Here is a 21,207-nt window from a genome sequence, read left to right as displayed (position 1 = left end):
GTTTGTACTCTCTAACACATAATAGATACCCTTCCAGTAGCTTCCCCTGTAGTTTCACTCCAGAAATGCCTAACACTGAGATAGGTATTTTTCTTATGAGCGTGACGATATGCAATGGTTGAGGCAATTGCTTATCTAGCACTCATAATTGTACGAAACAACTCGTTATCGCACTCTCTCATCCCACTGACCTTTTCAATCTGTTTTGATGTCATAAGATGATCGTTGGAACTGGCTTTGACAACATCTTTGTAAGACAGATCAGACTTGATTTTCTTTTCATAAGCTCCAGAGAGACGCATCCACATGTGAGGGCGCAGTGAGTGAGGGATTCCCTCCCTTGCCATGCCTCGCAGCTTCTCAGAGCGTGGCAACCGAGGCTCAACCTACATAGCATAAAACAAGCCAGTCAAATTTGTCTCTTATAGCTGCACAAGGAAATCTATGGTACTTGTGGTTTGGACACATTGCATAAACAAACGTGAATATACCATTGCAAGAACTGCACTCGCATGATGCCAAGACCTAACACAGAGAGAAGCAGCCAAATGTCACAAGTCTTTCTTCAACACCTAGCTCGTAAATACAGCGAAAGAAGACAGACAGGATGAACCTCATCTAACACATCTAATTAATAACTCCATTATCTTCCTCGGGCTACTTCTCTTAGCAGTGCAGATAACTATCCCTTAAAAAGTAAAACAAAAAGCAGCATCTAATTTAAGAAATAGGCTGCTTGTTTTATTAACCATTGCCAGTTCAATGCCTGTAAGCTGGGCAGTAGCTATGAATAAATCTTGTTCAATCTAATCTAGTGTGCAGAAGGCTTAAACCCCTTTACTCATTTGATTAAACATGCTTTCATCAAAGAAAACCAACTTCCAAAGAACACTCTGAGAATCCTTATTTACTTGTTAGACTTCATATCATTTCCACAATTACATAACATCCGTCTCTTCCAAACAAAATGTATGCATTTCTTTCTTTATTTGGTGTTTAACGTCGTTTTCAACCACGAAGGTTATATCGCGACGGGGAAAGGGGGGAGATGGGATAGAGCCACTTGTCAATTGTTTCTTGTTCACAAAAGCACTACCGTATTTGACGGATTACAAGACGCACCGTTTTATAAGCCGCACCCCCGATTTTTAACAAAAAAATTGGGACGAGCCACGTATAGGCCGCGTCACTATATTAGCCGCCGTCGAAAAAAATATAATCAGATCGTGTCAATCAATCAAAACAACCAGGCAATCGAAAGTACGGTATTTGGCGAAATCGGCTCCGAGAATAAACAAGTGAAACAAAGAAGAAAAGTGAAAAAGTTTGAAGAAAAATATCACACACACAATTTGTAACCAACACACACATGTAGTCCCGCTCGGAATAAGCTTTTTTAAAATGATTTATGACTTTTGCGCACATTTCGAGCAGACGAAAACACAACATGGCGGCTCTCGCTCCTCCAACTATCGCGAGACACAAAAAAACGAAATCTCGCGCACGCAAGATCCTGATACATCCGGTGTTTCTCTGTACGCTATCTTGTCACGACGACTTGTTGACAAACGAAGATTCGCGAAAGAAAGAGAAAAGCGCCGAGTCTTGAGTAGAGAGCTAATAAAGTACCGGTAATCGCTAATCGAGCGAAATGAAAATCCGCGGCGACTTCTATTAGGTGAATGCTATTCAAGTTTAGGTAACGTTTTAGCCGCATCTTTTTATAAGCCGCAATGCGATTTTTTTTTTTTTTAAAGTCGCGGCTTGTAGTCCGTCAAATACGGTAATCAAAAATTTGCTCCAGGGGCTTGCAACGTAGTACAATGTATTACATTACTGGGAGAATGCAAGTTTCCAGTACAAAGGACTTAACATTTCTTACACACTGCTTGACTAAAATCTTTACAAAAATTGACTATATTCTATACAAGAAACACTTAACAAGGGTAAAAAGAGAAACAGAATCCGCTCTTACGACATGCTGGGGAGCATCGGGTAAATTCTTCCCCCTAACCCGCGGGGGGTAATGTATGCATGTCGTGACTAATTTGTTCAGGAATTGCAATGACACGTCAATGAGGAAGGAATGAATACATCTACATGTACAAGTTCTACTTCGACTGACTGCACACAGCTAGAATTTTTAATATATATATACAGTTGAACCTGTCTATCTAAAACAACCACCCAAGAGACCGACCTAAAGTGGTCATTACTTCAATATACACAGAAGTATGCATAGATCTGTATAACTGAATTTCAGATAGTTCAGTCCTAACACGCACCACGTGGTTCTTTACATCTTCATGCATATACGCATATGTGCTTTAATATGTAGTACAATTGTTAATTTATGTTAAATCCCTTTTTCAGATTGAAAATATGCCACTAGATGAGGAAACCAAAGATCACAAGCCCGAAATTAAGTGAAAACAAACAGAAAACAAAACCCAAGAGAACATAATCAGTGCAAGAGCACAACCCCAGAAAACAGACTTTAAATCAAACGTGCAAAGACAGATTAATACTGAGATAAACAAGAGTAATACTAATATGTAGTAGTTATACACAGGTTTTGTTTTAGACTTTTAATCTGCTCATCAATTCCTTAACGTAGAGAAGGAATACACGGTGTTCGGAAAAAGCTATGTCAGGATATTGAAGCGGTGTGGCATAGTTAGCACACCAAAACGTGAGGACTATCGCTTTTACCTGCGATCATGAAGAATAACTATCTCTGATGTGTATGTTACGCAGTGTGCCTTTTGTATGACATGTGTTGACACTTTTTCCCCCCGTAAATACCCACATCGGAGCCATGATTCGCTGTCAATTGCTAACAGTGGTCGCTAAAGCATGTGTGTTTTTTGTCAAGCCAAACCCAAATGACCTCAACCAAAACGTGTTGTTAGCGAACACTGCAGGCCATTAACTATATTGACAATCTGGCACAGGTGTCTTCCCACAGCAGGGGGACTTTGTTTACGCTAACAGACCAAGGAATATGTTTTTTATTGTGACTGGTGTGCTTCTGGTCCTAATGTACTGATAGTTGTTAATGAGTGCTCTAAACAAAGCACTGCTGATTATGCAAAAATGTCTTACTTAAAGTTATGACAGAAAGGAGAGTGTGTGTGTGGGAGGGTGTTGTGAGAGAAGACGATAGCAAAGTAATACTGTAAATACTGTTTTGAAACCTGTAAGATTTACAAACAAAACCAGATTGAGACTCAAGATCAGAAAACTAGAAGTCTTCAGACCTTCGTCACAATGCATTCCCATGGAGTACTTGAACTTGAAGAACGTTTCTGACACCATGCACAGCAGAAACTTTCAGAAAATATTACACCACCGCCAACACCGACAAACAAAGTGCAGTCTAAAATGTCAACCTGGTGCTGTCTTTTGTTCAGATGGAAGGCGCTAGAGCATTTGAGACACACCTTGTCCCACGTGAGGTCCCCCACTTCGTTGTTGTGTGTAAACTCCAGGTAAGCCGTCCACTTGAGGCGATGCTGTGCATCCTCCATGAAAGGTGTGCTGAGCAGTTTGCTTGAGTTCTCTTCTGGGCCATCTGTGTATTAGGATCAAGGCAAATCATGAAGACAATAAATGAATAATGGTAAAAAACCGGCGCAGTGGTCGTAAGACCTTGTCCGCCTAATCGGGAGGTCGTGAGTTCGAATCCCAGTCGCTGCCGCCTGGTTGGTTAAGAGCAGAGATTTTTCCGATCTCCCAGGTCAACTTATGTGCAGACCTGCTAGTGACTTAACCCCCTTCGTGTGTACACGCAAGCACAAGACCAAGTGCGCATGGAAAAGATCCTGTAATCCATGTCCGAGTTTGGTGGGTTATGGAAACACGAAAATACCCAGCATGCCTACTCAACGAAAGCCGAGTGAAGCTGACTATGCTCTCAGAGTATAGTTTGGGGAACCCAAATGGGCAAACGAGCTCACACGTAACCAGAAAATTCTGGAACACTGAAGAAGAAGAAGAAGGTAAAATCAAGAAGCACAGTCAAACCTCAAAAGATGACCACAATAAATTATAACAAGTCGCGTAAGGCGAAATAACAACATTTAGTCAAGCTGTCGAACTCACAGAATGAAACTGAATGCACTGCATTATTTCACCAAGACCGCATACTCGTAGTTTCGTCAGTCCACCGCTCGTGGCAAAGGCAGTGAAATTGACAAGCCAGAATTGGGCGGTAATGGTCGCGCTGAGCAGGATAACACGCTTTTCTGTATCTCTATTCTTTTTGGCGTACTGAGTTTGTTTTTAATCCAAACATATCTTATCTATATGTTTTTTGAATCAGGGGCCGATAAGGAATAAGATGAAATTGTTTTTAAATCGATTTCGGAAAATTAATTTTAATCATAATTTTCATATTTTTAATTTTCAGAGCTTGTTTGTAATCCAAATATAACATATGTATAGGTTTTTGGAATAAAAAAATGACGAAGAATAAGATGAAATTGTTTTTGGATCGTTTAATAAAAAAGTAATTTCAATGACAAGTTTCTGATTTTTAATGACCACATTCATTAATTATTTTTTAAGCCACCAAGCTGAAATGCAATACCAAAGTCCGGCCTTCGTCGAAGATTGCTTTGCCAAAATTTCAATCAATTTGATTGAAAAATGAGGGTGTGAGTGACAGTGCCGCCTCAACTTTTACAAAAAGCCGGATATGACGTCATCAAAGGTATTTATCGAAAAAATAAAAAATATGGCCGGGGATATCATTCCCAGGAACTCTCATGTCAAATTTCGTAAAGATCGGTCCAGTAGTTTAGTCTGAATCGCTCTACACACACACACACACACACAGACAGACAGACACACACACACATACACCATGACCCTCGTCTCGATTCTCCCTCTATGTTAAAACATTTTGTCAAAACTTGACTAAATGTAAAAATGACAGATGAGATAACAGCCATTGTGGCATTAAATGATGGCGACAGTAATTTGAGTAAAACAAGAATTACAATTTACAAATGTAAAGGCAAACTACTCAAAAATGATGAAGACGATAATATTCTCTCCTTGGTCACAACGATTGCAAACCACTGCTTCAAGCTTCACCATGCTATAGTACTCCTTGCTGTTTGCTCGTTTGTTTTAGAATGAAATTGTAAAGCGCCTGGAGCCAATCGCTGGAACTCACGCTATGGAAAAGCTATGTATTATTATTATTACACAAATCACTCTTTTTTGGTTAAAATGGTGCAGCCATGTCCAGAAGCTTTTACTTTAAGACTTGAAGCTGTGCAACCTGCTGATATGCTTTTAAAGGCTACACAAACATTACCAATTCTTTCCAGCTAAACTCACCTTCTTCTTCAACCTTAAATCCAAATTCATCATATCTGTAATCCAGTTGTCCATTTGGGTCCTCTGGCTGTTTCAAAAGAAAACAAGCAAAATGTGTATTAATGCGCTTAGAAATAGCCAGAAGAAGCCTAAATTCATGCACAAGAACAGTTACAATTACAAAATGAAATCATGAAACTCTTGAGTATAATTGTAACATTACCTCAAGTCAATCCCTTGAAAAGCACACACAATCCAAACCAGCTAGTGCACTTGACAATTGATCGAAGATCCAGATACATTTAAAACCATTACCATATTGATTATTATGACTTCTAACAAGAAGAGCAAACGCTCGATCGAGTCACTTTCGCAGTTCTGAATATTATATGAGGCATCAGATGGACAGGAAGAAATTGCTATTCACAACACAATGAGTCACGTTCACATAAAATTTGAGCCCGGTCACTTTTATAGTTTCCGAGAAAAGCCCAACGTTAAGTTGTGTGTTGCCGAACAGAAAAGGCTAGTTATCTCCCTTGTTTTTCTGATAACGTTCGTAAAAGGCTACAGATGTAAATACTTTGATGTAAAGAATAATCCTACAAAGTTTCAATCACATCCGATGAACTTTGTCAAAGATATAAAATGTCTAATTTTTCCTTTGACGCTGACCTGTGACCTTGAAAAAGGTCAAAGGTCAACGAAACCATCGTTAAAGTGTAGAGGTCATTGGAGGTCACGACTAAACAAAATATGAGCCCGATCGCTTTGATAGTTTCCGAGAAAAGTCCAACGTTAAGGTGGTGTCTACGGCCGGCCGGACAGACTAACACTGACCGATTACATAGAGTCACTTTTTCTCAAGTGACTCAAAAAGGCTTCAGGGTTTAACAGGGAAATTGCTGCACAAAGATTTTCTCTCGCTTCTTATTGCAAAATCTACATTTACCTGAGCAGAGAGTTCAAAGTCAAGAGCCCTTTTAATCTTTAATTCGAGTAGACCACCATATAAATGCAGTCTACCTAAAAGTAAAAACCTCATGATGACACACAGACCACTTTTTTTCTAAAAATGTCAGACTACAGATTAATTAATTACAGGCCGGTTGATTCAGAAAAAAATCAAACTACAGATAAGACTGTAAACAAATGACTTACAGGGTGGTTGATTCTGGAGATGATGTCCTGTGGCCACATGGAAGGTGTGAGGGCTGAGAAGGGCCCTCCAGGTGTTGGTGTGAAGTTGGTAGCACTTTTTGCAGAGGGCATGGCTGTGATGCTCACCCCTTCTCCAGAGGTGGACATTATGATATCATCATCCTCATCCTCTGACAGTGTTTCAGCTGAAAGATAAAGAGTCCATGTTGCTTTCAATAATTATACTGTACTGCTGGGATCAGCCTGTGAGTACAGGATTGAGTCAATTCAGAATTACATAAACCGCTCAACCAAATAGTGTTGGGACATATCTATCCCAAGCACATGGTGACATGGTTTTCAGAAGCATGCCCCCTAACGGAGTATGAATTAATGGAATATTCCACTCAACTTGTGGGTAATTTTCAGGGTTTAATGTGACAATGGCAGCTTAGTTATAAGTAAACAAAACTATACATTGTAGCAACCTAACAGAACAATTACAGTAAGTTGAGTAACACAAATGCACAAAGCGTCAGTTATAATTACAGTAACACAAATAGTCAGTTATGCGGTTCAATTCGAGCATCAATCTATCTCTTTTGTTTAGATGCTACTGCAGATATAATCACTAAATCAGTATTAAATTATAATATTATATATAACTGCATTCTGCACCAGGGCCGGACCCAGGGGGGGGTTCCAGGGGTTCCGGAACCCCACCCCTGGAAAAAGCATGTACCTTGCTTTGAGTGTTTTTCTTTTTAGCACCAAAACAATGCTGCTCTTAACCCTCAAAACAAGGCCCAGAATGCACCAGATTGCACAGATTTTAACCGTTTTTCAAAAATTTTCCGGGGGAGCATGAAGCAGGCGCGCGCTTGTGGCTTCGCCACTTCGCTGATTTGCCCCCCCAAAAAAGGAGGAACCCCCCCCCCCCCCCCCCCCCTTACAACTCATTTGGTCCGGCCCTGTGCACTTATAATAAATGTATGTACACATGAGATTGAGAGACCGAGTTAGCTATAGATTCAAATCTCTCCTGAGTAAACGGCTCTGTGTGCCTTTCTAAAATTGTCTGTGTACCGATTAAAACTGACATATTTTTCTTTCTAATTTGTTTTGCAGTGTATCAAAACAGTAATCGATGATGAAATACGATTGACAAACACAAAAATAATATCACATTAACTTAAATCGGAACCAATCTTAACAGAAAAATGAAATAATCAATTTCTGAATTTCGCTGCCTTATCATTTCTTGGTCCTAATCACACGAAGAAGCAGAAACCCATTTTCACTGATGTGGCAAAGACAAATTTCGTCTGCAACGTTGAAATGGTAGCAACTTCCGTCATTTACTCACCAACTGTTGCTTTACTACTGTATCCATCAAGACTTCGACTGCTTCCAAACATTGACCTTGCAAGCTCCATGTTGTTTCAAACGCTCGGTGACTGATGCTGATCGAAAATTGTAAATATTTTCAATATCATCGATCACTCTATCGTCACAAACATTGCCACAAGACGGAGAGCATGTCAATGAGGGAACATAATTGAATTCTTCCGCGCGGCCGGAAGAAAGAGCAGGTACTCTTTGTAAAAATACAAGGTTTTCTGTTATTGTAGCCTTTGCGCGGAGAAAACTTTAAAAAATAACATTCTCTGACATTTTTTCATTCGTAAATTTGCAAACCCTTGACTAACCACTGTCAATATGCAGGACTTTTTCTTACGATTTGCATCGCGATGTGATTTGACGTAATGTGTCGTGTTTACGTCAATGGGGGCAATCATTATTATTTAAATGCTCAGCCCTCTTCTAAGCATAAATTACTAGGACAATATCAAGAAAACAAAATCGTCTTTTGAAAACCCGTAACTATTATGATATTTTGCCAAAAAAGCAATTTTAATCTTAAGATTGAAAGCAACAAATAGCAAAACGTCGTTTAACACGGAGTAGCCTCCCCTCCATTGAGTGACCGATAACAGTAAATCACCGTCTAGCAAGAACACCACGGTAATGTTTGTTCAGTCATTCCCTCTTTGAAAGTGTGTGTGTGTGTGTGTGTGTGTGTGTGTGAGCGCAACAGTGTTATGTTGTCGTCAGACACAAGCTCAGAATCATCTCAGGTTTGAAGACGAAAACACATGCTCAATCAAAGAATACTCAGTCGATAACATTCAGCGAGTGCCGCGTTACAACACTGACTGACTGATACGCGGGCTCAGTTTCAATTTGTTGTTGTTGTTGTTGGTGTTGTTGTTGTTGTTAATCAAAATATGTCTTAATCCGGCTGCATGTTATTGCTTTAGTTCGGCCACGGCGACAATACCCGGGGAAATCGTCTGTGGCGACATAATACGACACGCTTGCCACTGGAGTCCCACAAATCATTTTGATCATACAGGGTCGACTCACAGGCGGAAGGTATCGTCCACTGGACGACTACTATGGTCGACTGAAGCATGGTAGTCTGCGCTGTACGGTGTTTCGTCTGAACTTCACCAATTCTAGTTCACGGGCGTGTTCATATTTTGTTTTCTTTCCGTTTTTAGACAACCGTCCGTCATTGGCAGGCACATCAGTTCTTTACACATTCTTTTCAAGCTGAGAAATGGTAGAGGATGACGCACGTTCATAAAACTAGTTAGCCCTGGCCCGCGGCGGCGGCACACGAAGACACTTTGCAGTGACCGACCAGGCTACTATACTAACGCCAAATGGTACAGGATTTTGTGTCTTTTTTTCTTCTTTTAACATCATTATTGACATGTAATGAGATTACAATCATCTTTATCTAATAATCGCCGGCACAAGCACCAATGCTAGTCAGGCCTGAATTTTAATCAGACACTGTAATGCACGACGTGAGGCAATATTATACTTTAGACGATCATTTTCTGTGCACCCTGTCATGCTTTTGGAGGTCTCTGACAATGCGGACACTGGTTTTCCGACCAGTTCAGTGTTGGGGAAGGTTGCCTTATATGGACCACTGCCTAATATTAACCACCTCCTGCTCTGACAAATTTAACTAACTGCGGTGCTGGAGCGCTCAAACTACTTTCATTCGCTGTATTCACCATCTCTGGATAACTTGCACATGTCAAAACAGTTTCAGAAACCGACAAACCTCAAAACCATTAGGCTGTTTCTCTTTTTTGCACTTTTGGCAGCGTTCACTTTAAATTTGACGCCTAAAACGAACTAGTTTCTGTCCACCGCCAAAGCTGTTTTCACACAAAAATTGCTTTATATGACAGCTAAGACTGTATTTGTTACATTTTAGCAGTGTTTACCCCGAGTTTCTACCGTAAACAAAAACACAATAGCAACATCTCAAAGTACGTGTATGTTGCCATATATGGACCACCTTCAACAAATCGAAGAAACTAAAAGCTAACGGCTAATTTCCTCAATTCATTAGGGAGCTTACTGAAAACAACCCGTAACTAGCCCTTGAGCTTTCAAACACATATAACAAATAGTCTTCTTTTTGTGGAAGTTGATAATTTCATTTATTTTCACTCTGCAAGTTATTGATAAGTTTCTGTAGCTTCCCGTTGTGCTTCAAATAATGTTTTCATCAACCCGAAACAGATACATCTAAAGCATGTTTGAATTAGTCGGACTTGCACACTAAGTTGTATCATGTTATTTTGAAGTATAAGGGGCTTGTTACAATGATTCGTGAAGGCCCCTTCACTGGTACATATTAGGCGCCCAGGCTCCTAATATGGACCATTTGGGAATTTTTCTGTATTTAGTTTTTGCTGAATGGCTATCAGAGCTAATTCAATTCACTCTAATTCGGCCTAACGGTTAACATAAGAGAGAAGGACTACCAAACACAAAAATGAAACTCAGTCTACGCAAAAAAACAAGCTAGTTATCAGCAAGAAACAAAACGTGGTCCATATCAGGCAACCTTCCCCTAACTTAACCCGCGAAGAAGAAAAACACCTCAGAGTACGTTGCGCACATGGCAAGGTTTGCTTTACTTGACTGATCTTGATGTCGAAGAATCAACTGAACGCTTTCCGAGCTGATAAAGTTATTTCATTTCCTATGTCCGTCCGACTGCACGACACAGACCACTGTCTTGGTCGACGTACCGTAGAAATTTTTGCTTTGTCTATAGTAATTCTACGTTTAAATAAATAACCTTTATTGTTGTTACATTTAGTCAACAAGTTTTGACTAAATGTTTTAACATGGAGGGGGAATCGAGACGAGGTTCGTGGTGTGTGTGTGTGTGTGTGTGTGTGTGTGTGTGTGTGTGTGTGTGTGTGTGTGTATGTGTGTGTGTGTGTGTGTGTTGTGCGTGTGTGTGTGTAGAGCGATTCAGACCAAACTACTGGACCGATCTTTATGAAATTTGACATGAGAGTTTCTGGGAATGATATCCCCGGACGTTTTTTTAATTTTTTTTCGATAAATACTTTTGATGACGTCATATCCGTTTTTTTGTAAAAGTTGAGGCGGCACTGTCACACCCTCATTTTTCAATAAAATTGATTGAAATGTGTGTAAAGCAATCTTCGACGAAGGCCGGACTTCGGTATTACATTTCAGCTTGGTGGCTTAAAAATTAATTAATGACTTTGGTCATTAAAAATCTGAAAATTGTAATATTTTTTTTATTTATATAAAACGATCCAAATTTACGTTCATCTTATTTTAGATAATTTACTGATTCCCAAAACATATAAATATGTTATATTTGGATTAAAAACAAGTTCTGAAAATTAAAAATATAAAAATTATGATCAAAATTAAATTTCCGAAATCGATTTAAAAACAATTTCATCTTATTCCGTGTCGGTTCCTGATTCCAAAAACATATAGATAAGATATGTTTGGATTAAAAACACGCTCAGAAAGTTAAAAGGAAGAGAGGTACAGAAAAGCGTGCTATGCAACACAGCGAAACCACTACCGCGCTGAACAGGCTCGTCAGTTTCACTCCGTTATGCACAAGCGGCGGACTACGGTCATTGTGAAAAAATGCAGTGCGTTCAGTTTCATTCTGTGAGTTCCACAGCTTCACTAAATGTAGTAATTTCGCCTTACGCGACTTGTTTTTATTTCATTTTACATGTTGGCTGTCTTAGAAACAGCCTGAGGTGCTTATTGAAAACACAACAACATGGACCACACACACACACAACATTGCGGATGAAAATCGCTTGTTCATGTCAATGCTTGTTATTCTCGCAGGTGCCAGGAGACTGGTTCGGAATAACTCTCACTCAGTTACTCTATCACATTATATGTGTTTAGAGCGCTTACTGCTTCCCTTTGTTTATCAGATCTTATCAACATGGACCACCAGCAGGGAATGTGGCAGAACCACCAGCCTCCAATTGCATGAGAGCCCTCGGCATGTTGACATTTGGCTGACAATTACTGTCATCATTGCTGACTTGAACTGACTGTTATTTACTAAGGATGGGACCCGCCGCTTGAATATGCTTTTTTTCTAAAACAAACGAAAAGCTAATTTTAAAATATCCAAATTAAGGATTTTTTTCAGCTTCGGGGGATCTCAAGGAGGGGAAAGCCCCAGTAAATATGTGTACTTCTCGCCCAGTCCCTTAATAATAATGAGGATGTCATATTGACGGACGTTACGTTGTCATTAGATTTGTGTACGTGTTATGCTGCATGGAACGTCGGCCCCATGCACGGTTAAAAGTTAGAAGAAAACCATTGTCATTAACAGAACAAAAGACAACATGATAATACCATCCCTGAATGTGTTTGTGTCTTATGATTTGCGCACTTAATATGCTGCATGGAAAGTCGACCCCATGCACGATTAAAATTTAGAAGAAACCTCAACATTCATTATCATTAACAGAACGAATGACAACGTGATAATACCATCCTGAATGTACCGTACTAACCTGCAGCAGCGGCTCTGTCCTTGACTTTGTGGGGGTAGAAATAGTAGAAATCCGAATCCGAGTCCGAGTCGTAATGGTGATGGTCGGCCTGCTTCACGGGGTTGTGCGTCTGCTGATGACGTCGCTTCAGATGTCCACACAACACCGCCATCTTGCGTTTCTTCCAATCACTTCTGCTTTTCGGAGCAACTGCAATTCCGCCTCCGCCGGAGGAGGTGGGGAGGAGGACAGGGGGAGGGGGATGCTCGAAAGGGGAGGCAGGAGAGAAAGCGGGTTCCGAGCCCAGGACAGGGACCGAGTACCGCCTGTGTCGCTGCTTGTGCTGGTAGAACGTGACAATCATAGGGACTTGTAATTATTTCGGATGGATGACGTTTGGTAAGTGAAAACTGATTGCTGCACAGCCTGTTTTTGCCCACCAGTCTCTCCCTCGTTAGCGTGTTTTTCCCCCTTTAGGTAGGCGGGTTATTTGGACGCCACCTGGTGAATAAGGGATATGTATACACCTTCTGGTCGTATGTTATGTGAAGACTGATGCGCAGCCTGCTTCTACGTATACTCAGCCTCTCTTCTTCAAGTTCATAGTTTTCTCTTCAGTCGAGATAGGAGGATTATTTGGACCTCACTTAGTAAATGAGAGATGTGTTACATCAGTTTTATGTACTTCCTTACAACAGGGGGCATCGGAACATGAATGATTTGGCCGCAGTAGTGCTGAATTCTTGGGTTTCGGTCTTGGGGAAAAAAGGACGTGCAACTTAATCGTTTAATGACGGATTCTTCTTCTTCTTCTTCTTCGTTCATGGGCTTAGACTCTCCCACATACACTCGTGTTTTTGCACGAGTGGAATTTTACGTGTATGACCGGACGGATTCTGAATCTCCTACTTACTTATTTACTTACTTACTCCTAATTCTTCTTCCTGAAACTACACATGTAAAAAGCAGTCCGGGGTAAATCATTATGTGTTGCGCCAATGTAATGCAGTCTGTTGCCTCATAGCTGATTGATGTGAAACCTTGGAAACAGCTGACATAATTATACTGGCAGTACATGCACATAGCGTTGAGTCTCACTGATCCATGTCCCACGACAGCTTGACTGCGAAAAATGTAATCGGGTCACATCCTGCTTTGATATAAAACTGTCTGTCGGCCAAACTGTTGCTGCTGTTGTTGTTGTTGTTCGTGTTGTTTTCTCTGTGTGTGAGATTGAATTTTCACGTCGGATTTGGAAGACGGAGAGTTTTTGACTAGAATGTCCGAATCAAAATCCCTTGCCGGTGTTGCAAGACCGCACAAAGCAGACGTATTCTCTCCTGCATGAACATAAAACACTACAGCCAAGCACAACGAAAGATCACAGGAGGACAGCCACGATAGATCGTGATGGCAAAGCGACTTCCACTCAGTTACAATCATGTGTTGCGTCCGGCCGTTTTGTTTTAGAGGCGGCTGTGTCGCCGGCTGGTGCGTAGTGGTAGGCTAGGTTTGGTTGTGGAGGTGATTAAGTTTGATACACCACCATAGTGTGTACACAGCTACAAACGGTGTACCATCTGTTCTTATTATGAGATGGACGTATATCGTGAATGCCATTGATTTTGGACAGTCATGTGCACTCCGATATATTGATTGGTGTTTGTCGGTAAAAATCGATCGCCAAGGACGTGAAGCTGAAGACGAGAAACACATACGCGCGCGCGCGTACACACACACACACACTCACACACACACACACGCACGCACGCACGCACGCACGCACGCACGCACGCACGCACGCACACACACACACACACACTACACTACACACACACACTACACACACACACACACACACACACACACACACACACACACACACACACACAGTTGTTTATTCAGTAATAATCCTGTCAATCAACATGTCAAGAACTGGTGCTAATGATGATGTTGTCTTAAATTATTGCTAGATTTAAAAAAAAATAATTGTATCATAGACATTTTTGTGTAGACAGACAAACAGACATACGGACGGGCAGGCAGGCAGAGAGGCCGGCAGACAGACAGGGATTTTATAAAGCCGTTGCTTTTGCTTTTATTCACTTAAAACTTTGCGTAGTTTGCGTCAATCCTCGCTTTTTCAGTATGATTATTAACTTTCTTGCCCTTTTTTTTTTATTCGATCTGTGTTACAATTTTGAATCTTCGTCATGTGCTTTTTTTGTTTCTTTTTACATTTAGTCAAGTTATGACTAAATGTTTTAACATCGAGGGGGGAATCGAGACGAGGGTCGTGGTGTATGTCTGTGTGTGTGTGTGTGTGTGTGTGCGTGCGTGCGTGTGTGTAGAGCGATTCAGACTAAACTACTGGACCGATCTTTATGAAATTTTCCATGAGAGTTCCTGGCATTGATATCCCCGAACGTTTGTTTCGTTTTTTTTTTATAAATGTCTTTGATGACGTCATATCCGGCTTTTCGTGAAAGTTGAGGCGGCTCTGTCACGCTCTCATTTTTCAACCAAATTGGTTGAAATTTTCGTCAAGTAGTCTTCGACGAAGCCCGGACTTCGGTATTGCATTTCAGCTTGGTGGCTTAAAAATTAATTAATGACTTTGGTCATTAATTGTAAAAAAAAACTTTTTTTGTAAAACGATCCAAATTTACGTTTATCTCATTCTCCCTCATTTTCTCATTCCAAAACCATATAAATATGTTATATTTAGATTAAAAACAAGCTCTGAAAATTAAAAATCTAAAAATTATTATCAAAATTAAATTGTCGAAATCAATTTAAAAACACTTTCATCTTATTCCCTGTCGGTTCCTGATTCCAAAAACATATAGATATGATATTTTTGGATTAAAAACACGCTCAGGAAGTTAAAACGAAGAGAGGTACAGAAAAGCGTGCTATCCTTCTCAGCGCAACTACTAAACCGCTCTTCTTGTCAATTTCACTGCCTTTGCCATGAGCGGTGGACTGACGATGCTACGAGTATACGGTCTTGCTGAAAAATTGCATTGCGTTCCGTTTCATTCTGTGAGTTCGACAGCTACTTGACTAAATGTTGTATTTTCGCCTTACGCGACTGGTTTTTTTATTCGGAACTGAAAAGACATTTTTACAATTGTTACTTTGCGATACGAAAAACCCTCTATTATAAACATCTGGCAATCGTGTTTTATAATTATTATTCCTGTGTGGATTAGGCTTATTGGCCGAATAATTGTGTGTGTGTGTGTGTGTGTGTGTGTGTGTGTGTGTGTGTGTGTGTGTGTGTGTGTGTGTGTGTGTGTGTGTGTGTGTGTGTGTGTGTGTGTGTGTGTGTGTTTAGAAGGCGAAAGGAAAAAGGGCGTATTGTAGCGGGCACTCGCTTGACTGAAAGGTTAATCACGCCTCAGCGTTCTTGTTTTTAAATTATCATCAGAAATGATGTCTCTACCTAGTAACAGGGAGACTTTCTATGATTTGTTTTGGGAAAATTGTTAAAAGTTCTGTCAAAGTACAAAAATTGGCTTTTTCCGAAATTTATTATGTGCCTTTGATATCTACCCCGGGAACAAAATCTGTTCATAAATATGAAAAAGTTGCTATGTTACTAGATTGAGGGGCCTGTTTAGAGTGAAATAAAACACACTTCAAAGTTCTATCATTATTATTCTGGAAGATGAATCTTATGTGTCCCAGTATATACATATTTTACCCTAAAAAGTTGCCAGAAAATGTCAATTCTGACCCATAAGTCCTTCAAATGTTTCTTTATACGACAAAAACGCTTCTAAGTTTTTTGTATCGAGGACCTTTAAAATAAAAGTGAAAAGCTTCCAAAGAAACAAAACTCTACCCTTAAAGGTCTAATATGTTTGTACAGATATGTTCCTTCTTGTGTTAGAGAGCATGTTCTCACCACCTCAGTTCTGCTAAATAGTTTACACGTGATATAAGCATACATCCACTTGGACACATACAACTTTTGTTTGTTTGTTTGTTTGTTTGCTTAACGCCCAGCCGACCACGAAGGGCCGTATGAGGGCGGTGCTGCTTTGACATATAACGTGCGCAAGACAGAAGTCGCAGCACAGGCTTCATGTCTCACCCAGTCACATTATTCTGACACCGGACCAACCAGTCCTAGCACTAACCCCATAATGCCAGACGCCAGGCGGAGCAGCCACTGGATTGCCAATTTTTTTAAAGTCTTAGGTATGACCCGGCCAGGGTTCGAACCCACGACCTCCCGATCAAGGGGCGGACGCCTTACCAACCGTGCCGGTGACACATACAACTAATCTACAGCCTGGCTATACCGCCGGTAAAAATATAAACATGTTTTGCTGAATTAATTTCGCAGAGTTACATGTTTTATTTACTAAATAAATGTTACCAAACAAGTGCCATTCTTCGCAAGAAGCAGTCAGACTGTTGAGTATTTGGATGAGTCCAAATGGAAGGAGCATCTTTTCACGTGTAAAATTCTGGACAGACCTGTGGTGGTACATGTGTTAGATAACACACGCGAGAAGAACGGTACCTTTAAGTCATATCTGGCTTAGACAAGCTTTATTTAGAATGTTACTGTAATGATAATAATAATAATAATAATAATAATAATAATAATAATAATAATAATAATAATAATAATAATTGTCAGTAAGTACTGGTGTCACATGACTGATGTGAACCAGTTGATTGGCTAATGGCGATGCGCTAAAACTGTTAGCGCACTCTTGGAGTGCGCTAACTTTTCCACAGAGCGTATTCTTCCGCCCTTTGCCTAAGCGAGACTGTGCTCTCATCCTCAGAATTAATTAATGACATGTAGCTTATATTCTCCACAATACCAAATGACCATAAATTCCCTGCTTCTCAATTAAAGCAGAAGTGGGTCTTTTCTGACAGATTGCATGTGCCTGTGCCAGTGCCAGTGATCTAAAAATAGAAGTCGCTGTGTTTCATCCAATTTTCACCGACTTGCATAGATTCTTCTCATATGCCGTGTTAGTGGCATGTAGCTTATCATCCACATTACCAAATGATGAGTTAGTATACAATTCCCAGCGGCTAACAGAAAACACAAGTGTTATTCCGATAACGTACCAGCTAGACCAGTTTGGAAGACTGACTCGATCGACTCTGTAGCAGACTACACAGAAATACGACTACATCAGTTCAGTAAATGAATGGTTTCCGAATTATTATTTCAAGGCAAGAACAATCGTAATCGAAAACGTGTAAGGCTCAGAACGTTCTTACCATATATAAGACGCAGTACTAGGGTCCAACAGACTTTAAATGTGTGTGTGTGTGTCTGTCTCGACTTAACGGCTTATTGCTGGGAAACTACTGGGCGCAGTTCTTTCAAAAGTTGATACACTAACTTGATAATAGGTCCGATTGATCGTATTAAAACTTCATAATGTTAGCTGGGACCTAAATGCGAAATAAATCACAAAAGCCACTCTTAACGGTGTGAGTTTTTGCGGTGGGAGGCTGGTCGCTTTGCGAACAGCCTGAACTAAAGGGAAGACTTGGGCGGCGAACACGTCACGCAGTGACGAGAAAAGCATGATTTCAGTGCAAGCCAGACAACGGGTGGGAAAATGGTCTCGGCAAAGAAATTACAATGCAGTGTTTGGTCTCGGTGAAAGAGAGACAGAGAGCACGAGAGAGTCTATGGCCAAAGTGATCCGGGTTCGATTCATTTTGTGCACATGTGTTAGTGTTACTGTTTGTGCGTGTGTGTGTGTTTTTGTGTGTGTGTGTGTGTGTGTGTGTGTGTGTGTGTGTGTGTGTGTGTGTGTGTGTGTGTGTGTGTGCATGAGTCTGTACTCGTGCATCAGTTCAGTAAATGAATGGTTTCCGAATTATTATTTCAAGGCAAGAACAATCGTAATCGAAAACGTGTAGGGTTCAGAACGTTCTTACCATATATATAAGACCAGCCTGCTTCGTGCATGCAGGCTCAGTGCAGACTGCATGCAGTGGTTTGATTGCCCTAGCAGACGACATAAACCCCGCTCAGCAAATTAACATGTTGGGCAAATGTGAACGAAAAAACGATGGGGATATAATACGTGTAGGGTTCAGAGCATTCTTACCGTTCATATTTTAGTATCAGACTCCCCGATGAGTGAAGATACAACACGAGAAATATGCCACATTTGTTTTGAAAATGTGCGAACAGTCGAGTCCCGCTTCGAGTCATTTCAAGGGGAGTCACTCCGCACAGTCTATCCGTCGAAGCTCAACTGGAGGTTTGAATCGCAAATAATGAAGAGCAAAGTCCTTTCTCCGAGTTCAAATGAGCTCTCTCTGAAAGATCATCACTGTTCAGATTAACGCTACACTGGAATTTACCAACAGAAATTAAAATGCGTGTGACGAAAGCACGACACACTTGAGACACCCCACACAAAAGTAGATCTTTACTCAGTGTACACGACCTGACCACACAGTTATGCCTATTCAAATGCGCGTTGCAAAATGTGCATTTGGAATCTTCTTTTTTCTATGGCGGTACTGACAATATCGTTATTGAAACAATCCCAGTGCACTAAGGGATTTATAGAGCAAATCTCGAAAATAATTACTGAACGAAGCGCATAAAAAAAAAAAATTTTATAAAACGATCCAAATTTACGTTCATCTTATTCGCCATCATTTTCTGATTCCAAAAACATATAAATATGTTATATTTGGATTAAAAACAAGCTCTGAAAATTAAATATATAAAAATTATTATCAAAATTAAATTGTCGAAATCAATTTAAAAACACTTTCATCTTATTCCTTGTCGGTTCCTGATTCCAAAAACATATAGATATGATATGTTTGGATTAAAAACACGCTCAGAAAGTTAAAACAAAGAGAGGTACAGAAAAGCGTGCTATCCTTCTTAGCGCAACTACTACCCCGCTCTTCTTGTCAATTTCACTGCCTTTGCCATGAGCGGTGGACTGACGATGCTACGAGTATACGGTCTTGCTGAAAAATGGCATTGCGTTCAGTTTCATTCTGTGAGTTCGACAGCTACTTGACTAAATATTGTATTTTCGCCTTACGCGACTTGTTTGTTTTACACTCATGAGGTGGACATAAAATACGAGAAGCCTCGAATCAATGGATTTGATGCTTATATTTTCTTTTTGTTTCACATTTAACTATCATGTCAAGTCATTATTCTGTACTCATTAATGCTTTAACGATGTACAGATGATATTACTTCAAAAACACATACTTGTTTAATGTGTGTTAATTAAATGGACCCGATGCTTTCATTTGTTTCTTTGTGCTGTGAGATTGTGAATATTGTGTCAGTTTTAATAATGTGCTCTTAAAAGTTCCATGATATACAGATGAAGGCACACACACACACACACACACACACACACACGCACACGCACACACACACACATACACACACGCACACACACACACACACAGTTACACACACACACACACACACACACACACACTCACATAAATACACACACACAGTCGGAATAAATGTAGAAAAATATGTTTTTATTTTGACAGGAAGTATAGCAAGGCTGGCGTTTGTGTCCAAGCGGAGAAATGCTCACTTATAAACTATTTAGCAGATCTGAAGTGGTGAACTCTCTAATACGAGAAGAAAAATATATTTACAAACATATTAGACCCGAGGTCATCTACCTTTGGAGGAAAACCCGGATTTTTTATTATTGTTTACAAGGTAAATTTCAGAGCGACCAATAGAACTACTGCTACTCCTAGTTAAAACTTCGCTTAACAGAAACTCTAACCAACCTAACGATCTAAGCTTGCACAGTAGACCTTGGCTTCGTCCCGTCTCTTCTTCTGCAGCAAAGGCACAACGCGTTGAGCGCCTGCTTGTATTTGGTGCCCATGCTGTAGTAGATGAAGAAGTTGCAGGAAGAGTTGATATAGCCAAATAACTCTGTCACACTGACCATGAAGGTGAACATGTTCTGATATCGACCTCCCAGGCTGACCTCAGGCACAAACACGATTAGAGCTCGGAACACCACTACAGGAATATTGCACACGATGAACAACATCGAACAGCCAATCAGCATTCGGGTTAGAGCGACGTCACGCACCATCATGGCCGCGCTTCCGGCAGTTGCGGTCGAAGATTGCTCGCGCCAGGAGGCCATCTTTCTGAGGTGAACGACAGTGATGATGGTTGAAATGGAGACGAGAAAGATAAAGCTCACAGGAAGGATTATGCCGTACACGTAACCATCCAGGGTGTCGATCAGCTGCTTGTTGAGCAGATAAAACTGGCCTGGGTAGATTTCTGGCATAGATGTGTTCGTCCTCGGGTCGAACACACACTTAATACTCCAACGGGTGCACACCACGAAGAAGACTCCGACGATGACGATAAAAGCTACGACGATGATAACGAGCATAGACTTTGTTTTCAGGATACTCTGAGACTTAAGAGGACTCACTACGCAGAAGCACCTCTCGCAGGCTATCACCGTTGTCATGAAACCAGACGCCGAGTTGAAACCGTAGAATCCATTGAGGTGGTTGTCCAACAATAACTTGAAGAGAGGACCTCGTCTCGCAGCACCCATGATCTCAATATAAACTCTGTCTGCATATAGGAGGAAGTTTTCTACCATGTATACCAAGTCTGCCAATGACTGACAGAACAGACATAAGTTGATTCTCTCCTTGAGATTTAGTTTGGTGAACACTATCATGTTTATAATGTTCGTCGGTGCGCTGAAAGACAAGAACAACAAAAAGTTCAGTTAAAATACAGATTTACATCAAAGGGAATAGACTCTTCATATCCATAATTATTACAAAAACAAAAACA

The 21,207-nt window shown here is 40.5% G+C and overlaps 2 protein-coding genes across 6 annotated transcripts in view; both read right to left on the bottom strand.

Moving 5' to 3' along the window:
- LOC138959301 (small G protein signaling modulator 3-like) overlaps positions 1 to 13,878 on the bottom strand; it is a 57,115-nt gene extending 43,237 nt beyond the window's left edge. For 2 of the 5 annotated variants that reach the window (XM_070330722.1, XM_070330720.1), the window contains exons 1-5: positions 7,835 to 8,009; positions 6,490 to 6,674; positions 5,350 to 5,416; positions 3,444 to 3,574; positions 192 to 386 (exon numbers count right to left, since the gene is read on the bottom strand). In XM_070330722.1, the coding sequence (XP_070186823.1) occupies positions 192 to 386; positions 3,444 to 3,574; positions 5,350 to 5,416; positions 6,490 to 6,674; positions 7,835 to 7,904 (648 nt within the window). In that variant the 5' untranslated portion in view covers positions 7,905 to 8,009. Of the gene's footprint in view, positions 1 to 191; positions 387 to 3,443; positions 3,575 to 5,349; positions 5,417 to 6,489; positions 6,675 to 7,834; positions 8,010 to 12,386 lie in introns of those variants that run through there. The other 3 variants (XM_070330717.1, XM_070330718.1, XM_070330719.1) reach the window with 3 other exon arrangements.
- A 6,017-nt stretch (positions 13,879 to 19,895) lies between these two features.
- Positions 19,896 to 21,180, bottom strand: LOC138959298 (probable G-protein coupled receptor frpr-1). Its single transcript, XM_070330714.1, has one exon. It carries the CDS (start codon positions 21,086 to 21,088, stop codon positions 20,168 to 20,170), a length of 921 nt encoding a protein of 306 aa, XP_070186815.1. The 5' UTR covers positions 21,089 to 21,180; the 3' UTR covers positions 19,896 to 20,167.
- Between the last annotated feature and the right edge of the window lie 27 nt (positions 21,181 to 21,207).

This window comes from Littorina saxatilis, linkage group LG2, assembly GCF_037325665.1.
Source record: "Littorina saxatilis isolate snail1 linkage group LG2, US_GU_Lsax_2.0, whole genome shotgun sequence".
In the NCBI taxonomy this organism is placed as follows: Eukaryota; Metazoa; Mollusca; class Gastropoda; order Littorinimorpha; family Littorinidae; genus Littorina; species Littorina saxatilis.
Note: the sequence above shows the minus strand (reverse complement) of the source record. Positions and strands in the feature narration are given on the sequence as shown.

What these genes read in the sequence shown, in the direction of transcription:
- LOC138959298 (XM_070330714.1), bottom strand. Translation starts at nt 21,088, where the DNA reads ATGATAGTGTTCACCAAACTAAATCTCAAGGAGAGAATCAACTTATGT.